Source organism: Tiliqua scincoides, chromosome 4 (genome assembly GCF_035046505.1).
Source record: "Tiliqua scincoides isolate rTilSci1 chromosome 4, rTilSci1.hap2, whole genome shotgun sequence".
Taxonomy (NCBI): Eukaryota; Metazoa; Chordata; class Lepidosauria; order Squamata; family Scincidae; genus Tiliqua; species Tiliqua scincoides.
The window spans coordinates 189,150,499-189,163,913 of record NC_089824.1 but is presented as its reverse complement, the minus strand read 5'-3'; the positions used below and the strand labels follow the sequence as shown (position 1 = coordinate 189,163,913).

At 43.3% G+C, this 13,415-nt stretch overlaps 1 protein-coding gene across 1 annotated transcript; it reads left to right on the top strand.

Annotated features, from left to right (window-relative positions):
- Positions 1–3,519: 3,519 nt before the first annotated feature.
- EIF6 (eukaryotic translation initiation factor 6) lies at positions 3,520–12,509 on the top strand. Its single transcript, XM_066626231.1, has 6 exons — positions 3,520–3,683; positions 5,116–5,201; positions 6,041–6,216; positions 8,055–8,231; positions 9,404–9,585; positions 11,122–12,509. Exons 1-6 carry the CDS (start codon positions 3,577–3,579, stop codon positions 11,129–11,131), a joined length of 738 nt encoding a protein of 245 aa, XP_066482328.1. The 5' UTR covers positions 3,520–3,576; the 3' UTR covers positions 11,132–12,509.
- The last annotated feature ends 906 nt before the right edge of the window (positions 12,510–13,415 follow it).

Sequence of the window (13,415 nt, the reverse complement as noted above, 5' to 3'; positions counted from 1 at the left end):
GGGCCCCCAACCAGGGCAACCTACTCCTTCTCCCAGGAGAAAGCACTCCCTGGGGAAGACAGGGGGTTACAAACCTTGGGAGGCCACTGGGACCTGCCTGGCCTTCACCAACTGGGACTCCTCAGTGGTTCACTGGTCGCCCTGTCTGGATGGGACCCGGGGATCCCAAGTGCCAGCCAGTCTCCTTGGCCCTCCAGCAGTGCTTGGCCAGCCCGCCCAGGGGAGCTTCAGACCAACAGGCTGCATCAGGTGATGCTGCCACGACCTGCCAGCGGAGGGTGCCTGTGAGCTACCCATCTGAGCCAACAGGAGGTGGAACCCACACTAGCTGCTGCTTTCACCTTATCAGTCCTGCGCCTCTGATGTAATTCATTCTAAGGACTGTCACGGACTGCCAAAGACTGGGCATGTGGGCCCTGTGAAGCAACAGGGCCCCGATGAATGTAAAGCACCTGATACGATTAAACCGGTACTCTAAACCACTTTTCTGGACTCGGCACATCCTTCTGCTCAGGGGTAAGTCAGCTAGCCATCCTGCCTACACCGAAAGGGTCCTGCCTTCCCCACAATCTCAAGGGGATGGATATCACATGGACAAAGCTCTGTCAGAGGCATGGGCCCTGGGCCCGTGCCCCGCCAGACCCAAGCAGTGCTGCCAGCCCTGAGATTTAGAGACTGGAAAATGTTCCAATTCAACATTTTTTAGAAAACCCACATTATTGCTGGGAGCTAGCTATACCAGTGAATACAAAAAAGGAAGCAGATGCAGACAGGGGAATATACCACAAGAATGAGATATTCCAAAGTGACCTGGATTTTTGTTTTGGCTTCTTCTTGGAGCTGAATTTGCTAGTATGCACTCTGTTATTTGAGAGTATGGATCACCAGAGGGATAGTCACTATTCTCATGTGGCTTGCAGACAAGAGGAAAGGTGTGTTTCAAACTAGTTATTCATCAGAAGCTTCTACAACCTTGGCCATAGGTTCATATATACCATAGGTTCTACAAATGGGTCTATGTACTAATTATGCACCACTTCAACAGGGGAAGCTGTGTTACCCCATGTCATGAATAAGTCCATGTTAGGCCTAAGTTGGCATGAGAAGCTTGAACCAAACTAAGAAAGTGTAACTGAGAAGTTGCTAGCAGTTCCCAGCTGCAGGAATGTGGGTAAATAAACAAAGAGGAAGGAATGTGTTGTCTCTCCTTAGATGGCCAGGAAGGACAGATAACATGAATTACGACCAATTGGAATGTTTGGCACCTCAGCAGACAGAGAGTCTCCTTAGCAAGAGTGATTAAGTGCAGCTGTGGATCTTCAGTTGGGAGGGGTAAGAACTATGAGCATTAGCAACCAGGCCAACTTTGAGAAGGTTCACAACAAGGGTTCTGACTGGACAGTCTAATAATTATGAAGTCACCTCAGTACTATTAGCATAAGAGGTATAATAAAATGAGTGCTCAGGGGGCGTGTTGTTGGTTCCCTCTTGGACAGAGAGTTGGGTGTGTCGTCCTGCACGCGTGTAAGCTCCTTTGTCCATAATGGGCACCTGGCCCCATAGGTAGCCCTGGAGCTAAGAGATCCACAAGGGTAACTGACCCAGGTGAGAGATAGGTATTAATAGAGATAGCCAGCTAGCTTTATTATTTTATTGCTGATATGTTTCCTATATGTTTATGCCTCTAGCATTTGCTGCCTTATTGTAGAGTGTGTAACCTTATGTACTTAATAAACTAAAATATCTTTTACTAAGTTGTTTCATTGTCTGTTGGGAACAAAGGTTCAGAATCCTGCCTAGCTGTTCAGCAAGCTACCAAGTGCTCATTGAGGTCTAGCAACTTGAGGACTGAAGCTTTAATTGGAGAAAGCGCTCAGTGCCTGCAAAGGATAGAATTAAGCCTAGAGGGTCTCAGTGTCCCTGGACTGAGGCACTGGCAAATACAGGGTGGTGGCAATACTACCCGGCAAGGGGCCTTGAGTGTTTTAAGGTTCAGAACACCAAGAACCCTAGGTCTCCAAACACCCCCTTTGTTTATGACACCCCAGAGCAGCAAAAAGGCATGTTGTGGCACCTTAAATATTAACACATTTATTGTAGCTTTCAAGGACTTTGATCCACTTAATCAGACGCATGAAGTGTTATTTGCAGCTGGCAGTTATACCAAGGTATATATAAAAAGAAAGAAATGCCAATGACCATGAAATGCAAGAGGTATAATAAACTCTAATGCAAGAGGTTAAGTATAATTAACTCTACACATTGGGTTGCCAACCCTCTGGGACAGGCTTGGAGTCTCCAGTAAGCTATCAGGAGACTTTTCAGGGTGAGGGTGAGGAATTGCATCATGCTGGAAACTTCTGTCCCAAGAATGCTTCCAGTCAGAGTTAGGAACCCTACACATTTTTATATCTATCTGTCTATAGATATACCTGCAGCTGAGATGGGGTGTGTGCGCGCATGGAGTTGCTCCATCACAGCCTTGTTCACGTTGATGTCTATGGGCAGTTTTCACTTGGCATAAGAACATAAGAACCCCCCCTGCTGGGCCCATCTAGCCCAGATTCCTGCATCTCACAGTGGCCCACCAGATCCTCAGGAAGCACACAGGACAAGAGAACTGCATCCTGGTGTCCTCCCTTGTCACCTGAATATAAGAACCTAAACATAAGAACCTAAGAAGAGCTTCGCTGGCTCAGGTCAAAGGTCCATCCAGTCCAGCTTCCTGCATCTCACAGTGGCCCACCAGGTGCCTTACGAAGCACACAAGATCCCGTTGCCACTCCCTTGCATCTGGCCTTCTGAAGTAGCCTAATTATAGAACTGGGAGGTTGCACATCCCCATCAGGGCTTGTAACCTGCTATGGACTTTTCCTCCAGAAATTTGTCTAATCCCCTTTTAAAGGCCAGATGCCCTCACCACATCCTGTGGCAAGGAGTTCCAGAGACTAATTACAAGAGATATTTTCTTTTGTCTGTCCTAACTCTCCCAACGCTCATTTGGTATTTTGTGAGAGGAAAAAGAGCATCCCTCTATCCACTCTCTCTATCACCATATCCAGTGGCAGGGAATTCCACAGACACTTCATGTGCGTGGGTGTCCCCTGGCTCTGGTGTTGTGAGAGGAAGAAGAGCAGCCCCTGCATCATTTTGTGTGTCTCAGTCATGCTCCCCCCTTCAGGCACCTTCTCTACACACTGCAGCCCCAGCCACTGCACTGCCTCGTCAGGGCGGTGCCCAGCCCAGTCCTCTGCACCTATTTCCACTACACCCTTTTTGGAGACGTGGCGACCAGCTCTGCACGCGGCACTCCAGGTGTGGCCTTGCCATTCACTGGCACAGCGGCCTGCGCTTCTACCCAGGAGCCTTGAAGCTGTTTCCAATGAGAACCCGGAAGTGCCCCACCCGCACAAGTGTTTGTATAACTCTAGATTTTTTTCCTCTACTTTTCAATCTCTGCCGCTCCCTCCGCTCGTGCCCCGCCCACCTTCAGCGTGGGTGCGGCGCTCTGCAGGAAGCGGAAGTGGCATCACGGGCGGTCCGCGTGCCCAGGCGACGGTTGGAGTCTCCCCTGCGATGGCGGTGCGGGCCAGTTTCGAGAACAACAATGAGATCGGCTGCTTCGCTAAGCTCACCAATGCCTATTGCCTGGTGGCCGTCGGGGGCTCCGAGGGCTTCTACAGGTGGGCGGGCGGGGAGGGAAGAGTCGCCCGCCGAGGGAGTCTCAAGGGTGGCAGTCCAGGCCGAGCAGTGGCTGCCGTGGCCCCACCCGGGGAGTCGCCCTGAGGGGCCCCCAAGATGGGCGTTCCTTGGCCAGAAGCGCCCGGGGTGATGGGCGAGGCCTCTCTTCCCCCCCAGGCAAGCACCCGTGGCAGGAGCCTGGCTGCCACCTGTGGGCACCTTAGGACGGGCCAAAGAACGTATTTCTTCACCCAGCGTGTGGTTGGTCTGTGGAACTCCTTGCCACGGGATGTGGCGAGGGCATCTGGCCTGGAGGCCTCCAAAAGTGTGTCCCTCTCACACGACACCAGAACCAGGCGATAGCCACTCAACGTGGAGTGTTGGGAGAGTTGGGACAGCCAGAAGAAAATATCTCTTTCCTCAGCGTGTGGTTGGTCTGTGGAACTCCTTGCCACAGGAAGTGGCGAGGGCATCTGGCCTGGACACCACTGCTTCTGACAACCAAAATCTGAAAGAGCAGTTGTGAGCTCAGTCAGTACGTTATTAGAATTTGCACTGCATGGCTACTACCAAAATTGGTGCTCCAGGCATTTTAATTGGCTGTAGCTGTGCTTTTCCTGGCCATTGCCGCACCTCTTCTTTACTGGAGTATTTTTTAAAAACTTGTGTTTGAGACGGAACCTGCATCCAATATATATGTTGGGTTTTTATTAGTATACATTGGATTTTAGTGATTATTGTATCTTATTGTGTTGTTAGCTGCCCCAGGTCTCCTTTCATAAGAGAGAAAGACAGGATATAAATATCTTACATGAACACACTATTCTGATTTTCAACTGCCAGTGAAAGCTTAAATTCAACAAAGATCTGAATCCATTGAAAACCACAAACTTGAGCAAATGCAGTTCAGGCATTTAAGTGTTAGTTTAACCATTACTAGTTTTAGCATTGAATTTTTGCAGAATCTTCTAGCACAGTTTTTCTCAGACTGTGGGTTGGGAGCCAGTTTCAGGTGGGTCCCCATTTATTTCAATATTTTATTTTTAATATAGACTTGATGCTAGCATGGTATGCAACTGCATTTGGGGAAATGTTACAGTTCTGTACTTTCCAAGCTACTGTGTTTATTCTTTTAACCATGATAGTGAATGGGACTCCCTCCTGGGTAAGTGTGGGTAGGATTGCAGCCTAGGATTGTTAAAAAAAAAATTTCCTGCTTGATGATGTCACTTCCGGTGAGTGCTGACAGATTCTCATTCTGAAAAGTGGGTCCCACTGCTGAATTCGTGAAAACCACTGTAATAAGTTGATGTGACATACTGTTCCTTTAATAAAGTTCTTGACACTGTAGCCACATTGAAGTGGTTTAAACTGCATGGCATTTCTGTATGTTTTTCTTGCCTGTACTGTACCTTATTTCATTCTGTCTTTTAGTGTATTTGAAGGGGAGCTTTCTGATACCATCCCTGTAGTGCATGCTTCGATTGCTGGATGTCGGATCATTGGCAGAATGTGTGTGGGTAAGTTGCATTCATCAAAAGTATAGTTTGAAGTTCCTTAAAACACTTCCTAGTTCTTTGGCCTCAATCCTCCTTTATAAATACCCCATCTTCTGATTACCTTCTGATACCCAAAAGGAAGAAGATAAACCACTTTAGAAGAAAATTGTTTTTCTTATCACCCAAACAGCTGCACAATTAAGGCATTGGATTTAAACATGTCATACTCTATCATACCTTATTTCATTTTTTTAAATAAGTCTTTCTCATAGACACTATTAAGGTTCTCATACCTTGACTGAGTGCCATCTGAAGTACGTTTTGGGAAATAAGTCAAACTGAGTTCAGTGAAATTTATTGCCTGGTAACTGAGTCTATGGATATGTGCTTCTGATGCTAATTTATTATACAGATATGTCGCTGCTGCTGCTGTGACTAAAATTGCTAGATGCTATACAGATATTAGAAATCAGAGCAATCTGATATATTGAGTGTTTTGTCTGAAGGTGACCCTGTGTTTGGGGGGTGGCAACAGATTTCCCTTACCCTGTACTATTTGGTTTGGTTTATTTGATTGTATTATCTGGAGGTATTTGATTTATGGACACATTTTGGTAGTCCACTAAATCTGACTGTGGCCCACTAGTCTGGACTGTATGAGTTGTCTTGCATGAGGTGAAGGGTGGGGTTGGTGCTGCAGTTTGCTGGGCTGGGTGTATACTTGCTCCCTTTTAGGTGTGGGATTCTGTGAATTTTCATTGGTTGCTTTATGGCATGGAGGTATTTGAGAGAGAGAACCGAAGGCAGGAATTCAGAAGCATTTGTAATTTGTTCTTAAATGAAGTCTCTCTTCCCTCTAGGAAACAGACACGGATTGTTAGTCCCAAATAATACCACAGACCAAGAGCTTCAGCATATTCGAAACAGCCTTCCAGATTCAGTGCGGATTCAGCGTGTGGAAGAACGCCTCTCAGCCCTGGGCAATGTCACTACATGCAATGATTATGTTGCACTAGTCCATCCAGACATTGACAGAGTAAAGAACTTCTTTTATTTGAGTTTTTCAGCAATTAGCAAGCTTCTTCCATAAAAAAATGTTAAGTAGTAGGAAAGTTAGACACCTAAAAAGCCTCTGTATCTAATTCAGGGGCTGGAAGTTGAGCGTGGCTTGCTGTGAGCAACACTTGTTCTTTTGAAAATAGTTGCAAGCTACTATCTTACAAACCTTTAGATCCTATAAAATGGATCCTTAGCCCGAAGACTAGCTATGCAGGCTGTAGATAGGCATGAAAATGAACATGCCCACCTCAAGCATGTAGAGCTACTGCTTCCCTAAACAGCTTCACCACCCCACTGAATTGGGGGACAGTGATGGAAGAGACAAGGCAGGAGTAAGAAAGCTGACCTTGGAAGAAAAAAATAAGAGGTGGAAAATGAAGAGAAACAGTTATGAAGGCTATAAGTAGCTAAGGAATATCAGTTTTCCAATCTTGATCTTAAAGTGATGGGTAATCTGCCCCATTTGGCTTCTCTCTCTGTCCCAATAAAAAGACAGTTCCCATGGTAAAAAAGGCATTCAATAATATTTCAGTTGTGAATTTTTGACCATCTTTGATCATTTGACATCAGTTAGCATTTGTATCCCTGCATACCAGAAAGAAGCATGCTGTTCTTATTCATGTGATCATATTCCCATAATAAAGGTTTTTCATTCCTTGAAGATTACGCAACTCAGATATTCATGAGCAGTGTAGTGGTGGTTACCAATTAAACCAGATTAACCAGTTAAACCCTCAGTTGTAGGCAAGTGACATAACCTTTTTTATTGTGTAATAGCTAAATTTATTTTCTAGGATTGTAATATCCTTACTGGAAAAAGAGAGATGAAATGCATTCCCTGAATCTTAGTCCTGTGCTATTTCTGATCTGAAAGGGTATGAATTACTATTTGGGAATTATTTCCTACTCCATGTAATTGCACTGCTAGAATGATGGTTGGACTACAGTTCTGCACAGACCGCTTAGTACCACTGAACCAATTGCTTTCTACAACTGTTTGCTCTGAGCTGCCATTTGCCCTTGGTATCTACTTCGTTCACATTTGGTTTCTGAATTGGTGTTGAATCCATCTGGCTGGTGGCCAGGAGAATGAGTAATTGTAAAGAAATCTGATTACAGTAGTAATTGCTAAGCAAGGTAAAGGAGACTTGGGCTACAATTCTGTGCACACTTACCTGGGAGTAAGTTCCATTGCAATGAATTTGCTTACTTCTGAGTAGAATGCATGTAACAACTTAACTTAGGCTGATAACTTACCCTGTTGGGATGCTTTGGCATCCAGATATAGTTCTCTTCTCACCTGATACAAATCTCTTCTCGGATCTTTCTCTTTATCTGACCATCATATCTTCTGGTGCCATGTTTTAAGAAGCTTTTTACAGGCTTTAATTGGCAACTTAAATCATGCTCTAGTCCTAACTTGCAATTTTTCTCCCCCCAATTAATTTGCAAAGCAGAGATTGGACACGAATAGATGTGCTATTGATCCATTCTGACTCTGAATTCAGAGGAAACTGAAAGTTTGTGGTCAAAATCAATGTTGGTACATCTTAATTCTGGATCTTCTAAGAATAAGTAGTAGCTTTTCTTAAATAATAAATCTTCAAAAAGGCCGCTGCACTCAGCCCATTTCTGCCCAGTCCACAGGTACATTTTGGTTCCTTTTGTGTTTATGCAGTGTTCGGCGGAATGGCTTAATGTATGATCAAAACTTTAGTAGTTAAAGCATAATTGATCCGTTAAAGATGGATGACAATTTTTAGAAGTTTAAACTGTTGACAGCCATAACTCTAAGTATTTCCAATGTTTTAACAGGAAACAGAAGAGATCTTAGCAGATGTACTGAAAGTGGAAGTATTCAGACAGACGGTAGCAGACCAGGTGCTTGTGGGAAGTTACTGTGTTTTCAGTAACCAAGGAGGACTGGTGCATCCAAAGACTTCCATTGAAGATCAAGATGAGCTCTCCTCTTTGCTTCAAGTCCCACTTGTGGTAATTATTCACTTTGTCCCGATATGAATGCTCTGGTTCCTTAAAATGTACTTGGAATAAACAGTGTCAAGTCTCTAAATGATATCATGTTGTTGGACTTTTGTGTCCTGTTCATGTTGAACCAATCATATTGTGTGGTCCATCCACTTGGTCTTGCTGAGTAGCAACATCTTAGCTAATCCAGATCAGCTGCCTTCTTTTCTAAAAGCTATTTCTTATTTTGTTCCCAAATATTTCACTAAGGCTACTTTTTGGGGTTATATAGTCTTACACATTGCTGGCAGGGTACCAAAGTGCAAGAAGACAAAAATGCATAAGCAAAATGGCAAGGTAGGAGAATTTTGAGTGAAGCAGGAGGAGCAATGAAGAATGGATTGAATAGGAAGACATGGAGGTCTGTTTGTATCAACTTGTGGTTAATGGAGCATGAGAGATTTTTGAATGTAGGAGGTGGTCTGGAGTCTAGTTTAGAATGAATTAGGGCATGAAAGTGGTGAAGGGAGCCTTGCACACGTGCTCTGGAGATTGGTTTTGCCCTGTGTGTTAAAAGAAATTAGCCTGTGTAGTGTGTAGTTTGAGCCTGAGAGCAATGCTTAATGAAATGCCCTCCTTGAACCTTTTTGAAAGCAGTACCTAAGGGGCTGGCACAAGAGAGGGCCCCTGTAATTTGAATATTGCCTGAGTGTTGTGGGGAAGTAACACAAGATCTCTACACAGCATTTGCCTGGATTCCATGCAAAAGATGAGCATCTATACATTTACTGTGGCATGAAATGTTTGCAAAAATACCGTGACCACCCCAAGTTTAATTACTGACTGACAGTTTGAACTTGGTTGTTTCATGTGTCGTGGTATCTTATGTAGGAAACCTCACAATTACATTTTTAGTCCTGGAGGATTTGCCTCTTGTGATACGTTCAAATAGTGTACTGTACTTAAAATTTATGTCCTGCCTTAACACAGACTTCACTGTTCACCAAAGTCTGTTGGAGAGGGAGCCACTTCCCTGGTCATTTTCACTCTCCTGTATTTCTGTTAGCCTCTTTTTCTCTATGCACCTGAAGCTTCCGATAAGGTTTTCCCCTGGCCAAGGTGCTGGAAAGTTGGATAGGATTGGGCCCAAAGTCTGTTAGCTGGAAGCATTCATTCTATCATTACTATCTTTTATGCAGGCTGGGACCATTAACCGTGGCAGTGAGGTGATTGCAGCTGGAATGGTTGTGAATGACTGGTGTGCCTTCTGTGGGTTGGACACAACCAGTACAGAGTTATCGGTTATTGAGAATGTCTTCAAACTCAATGAAGCCAAGCCAAGTAATATTGCTACTAATATGAGGGATTCTTTGATTGACAGGTACGTAAAATCTGTTCTTAAAATGGGTGGCAAGCTGGATTTTTGGTTTGCATAATGATGGTCTTCCTGCCATTGCTTGTGAATGATAGTGCCCATGATCATCACTCACTTCTTTCAGTTGTCTTGTGACATTTGCTTTGTTCTCTCACTTCCTGTGAAACTTAACTACTGGAAGTAGTTCTAACATTTTCATAATATACAAAAGCAAAACAGTTTATGTACCCCACACTCTTTATTTTGACTGAAGCTTTTACAATGTAATTCTGTCAAGATTAGTGAGTTTTCACCAATCTCCCTCTCTGCCATCTCCCCCACAATAACCCCCCAAAAAGCCTCTTTTGAGCATTAAGGGATACTCTCAAAGGTGTTTGGCTGGATTATGGGGAGGGCTACAGAGGAAGAATTCCTGAAAACTGGGCAGAAATATTTTTGTCAGCTTCCTTCTACTTATGTGATTTGCCCATTATTTTTTTAAAAACCAAACCAGGCTGAAGTGTATGATCATGTTTTCTATCTTTGGTTTCTGGAATGGTCAAAAACTAAGTAGATATAATAACATGCTGTTGGGTTGTTGTCATTATAAATACAGTGTCTGTTTACCTGACCAGGATGGAAATTCTCCACTAGTACAGGTCTGTGTTGCTTAAGGAATACATTGTCTGATCCTGTCCTCAAGGGATAGTTCAGCCTACTGTATTCTAGTAATGGAGTGAAATTGACATTACATAGAAGCTATACCACCTTTAGCCACTAGATGGGGTTGAAGGTAATGTACAGATGGAGCCTGTTTATCAGTGGACTCTATATCTGAGAATCTGGCTCAGCTTGGGACCTGTGTTGAGCCAGACTTTGGCTCCACCTAAACCCTCCGAAGGTGACTGCAGCTGTGCTTCAGTTGCATCTGGAGGGTTTTCTGAAGCCTGGAAAGGCCACACACATGCTCCTGCCACTTCTGTGGGCTTCAGAATGCCTGTTTTTAATATCTTTGTTATTAATACCTTATAAAGCATTAGGAGGCCTGGGTGCGTGGCCCCTGCAGGCCTCAGAAAGCTCTCTGGAGATCATATCTGGTTGCCTTCAGAAGCTTTAAAGGGGCCTACATCTGCAGGGGTCTGAGAATAGATACCTCACTGATAGCAAGACCCCACCTGTACTGTCCATTCCATTACATTCAGTCTCATCTAGTGAATGTGGTATAGTGTCTACATAATGTAATGTAGTGAAATATGGTAGGCAGTTGTAATTATGGGACTGCTGTTGTAAATGCAGTTGGTCCTTAAGCAGAATGTTGTTATGCAATGCGTGCCTGTATATGATATACACAGAATGTCTCCCCTTTCTTCCTCTAACGGAGGTTGATGCTTCTGCAAAAAATCTACTTGGTAACCTTCAGTGTTCATTCTCATTCATGTGACTGGCTTTGAGTTCTCAGTTGGACCTTCCCTTTTTCTTTTAGAGGACATGGATGAAATGAGGCAGTCTTGCTGGAGCCCTAAACTATTTCTGGCTAACCTTCATTTCTGTTCCCTTTTATAGCTTGACATGATGTGCTCCCTGGCTATTGCAAGAGGAATGAAATACCAGTGTGTGATCCTGACTGCACAATGAAATTAAATACTGTGTTATTCCTGCACACCTGGAACGGGGGGGGGGAGCTATAATACAACCAACATTTCAAAATGGTACAAAATAGTAAACTCTCTAGCAAACACTGAATGAAAAAACAATCTTGTGTCCCTCTTGTTACTCCTTTGTAATATGGTCTTTTCACTTATTTGTGAAATGATAATTGCTTACAACTCACAAAAATATGTTTAAAAGATGACTCATTGTAATAGGGGAAATAATGGTTTTGAATAAGGCAATCCATTTCTTTTATGCATCAGCATACGGCCAGAGAGGCCAGGCTTTACTGCTCAGAAGTGGCTGGGAACACTAGTTTGGAGCTTTGCAAGGCAGTGTCCACATTAACCTTTAAGTCTGTAGCCCCCTTCAAATATGCCAGGGCACCCCAGGGGGCTGAAGTGTCCTCAGAGGGGTACAGCCTCTGTGCTGCAGAGTTAGAAAAATCTCTGCAACTAGAAGAGGAGGGGAGGGTATATTAGTAGAGATTGAATTACAGGTATGATATTTACCTTGAGTAAATCTTAAGACAAAATCACTTATGGATATTGAATTTAGACTTCTGCATAAGGGTTAAACTTAAAAGTTGCTGAAAGTGCTCTTAACATTTATTGAACTATCTAGTGTGAAAGCTTACTATGGCTAGTGAACATCTTAAGTATACAGCTATTGTTTTGTTCCTACAAGTAAGTGTGGCTTTTAACTTCTGGTAGTGGTGCTTACCACAACTGCAGTTCACTAAGGAGATGTCTTTCTTTCCTATGGATTCTCTTACCGAAGCTATCTGGTAGCTCACTCCATCCAATATGTGATTATACCTCTTGGTGAGAGTGACCATGTTTTTAACGTACTTTGATCTGCCTCTTCCCTGTGTAGGCTGATAGCAGTGACCTCAGCCTCCATGAACTTTTTATATCTGGTCTTTCACTGCTTTATATGTGTCTCTATAATAATGCTGCTGTGCATCCCCTCATTGTATTAGGAATTGTTGATACAAATATACATGTTGATGCAAGTGTGTTCACAGCAAGTTTGGCTTTTTGTAAATTTCAGTGGTTGAAGGCAAAAGTGTAGCATTTTCTTTTTAGGAAATAGAAAAAAGCATTTTATTAATATTGTTTTTATATGGCTTGTAATATGTATTCTGCCATATTAAATAGCAGGTTATGTACTGAAAACAGGTTGGGAGTTGCTTAAACATCAGTTCAGGTGCACTAGATCGCAACCATGAAACCATTTAACTCTGTCAGTTTCCTCAATCAATATTTACAATAAAAAGATGTCCAGCTGAAGCACTTCAATGGAGGCCTTGTTTTAAAATTGATTTGTTTTATATTACTGTTTTGGTGATAACTACCAGCAACCACTAAACACATACTTTATATTATTCAAAGCTTAACGTTCAGCTAGAGGCTGAATTTGGATTACTTACTTCTGAGTTGCTCCAAAGAGAAAGAATTGTCTAGTCCTAGGATTACAGTTCTCTCAGATATAAATAAAAACAGCTGATTTAGCTATCTAGCCACACCAATAGCAACTAAACTTGTGCTATAAAAATTGTGGCTGTAACGGGGTATACAGGATCAGGCACTATTACTACTTTGCAGCTCTAGTCCAGGTGGTGGTTGTGCTGCACTGGTGGTATACTGGTAAATGGTTGAATTGACTCCTGACTTGGAATGTGAAACTGACTGCACCCATCAATTGCCAGAAAAACTGCTGGGGAGGGAACTACATAATAAATAGCTAATTGGCAAGAGACTATTTGCTCTTTTTTTTTTTTTTAAAGACATGTATACTAAATTGTGGAAGAAAGGAGGAAAGCCTTCTGTAGCCTTCATTGCCTACTGTAGCCTTCATTGGCCCTTCAGTCTTGGAAGACTATGGTATCGTGCTCTGAAAAGTGGTTCTGGAACAGCGTCTAGCGTGGCTGAAAAGGCCAATTCAGGAGTGACAATCCCTTCCACACTGGGAGCAAATGTAGTCTGTCTCCCTGGCTACAGGCCTTCCTTCTTTGGCCTCAGTCTGGTGGGCAACTCTGTAGCCTTACTCTTTGGGAAGTAGGAACTGGCTGATGTTGCACAACTGAAGGGAAAGCAAAAGACTTGCACATAATTGTTAAAAATAAGCTGCCTTAAATTTGGTAGATTCTTTAATTTTACATCTAAGAAATTGATAGACTGTAGTATGTCTCAGAATAGATTAAG

Excerpts from the sequence above, each read along its gene's own strand:
- EIF6 (XM_066626231.1), top strand. The coding sequence starts at position 3,577 with ATGGCGGTGCGGGCCAGTTTCGAGAACAACAATGAGATCGGCTGCTTC. Across the intron at positions 3,684-5,115 it reads GGCTCCGAGGGCTTCTACAG|TGTATTTGAAGGGGAGCTTT; the intron begins GTGGGCGGGCGG and ends TCTGTCTTTTAG. Across the intron at positions 6,217-8,054 it reads TCCATCCAGACATTGACAGA|GAAACAGAAGAGATCTTAGC; the intron begins GTAAAGAACTTC and ends ATGTTTTAACAG.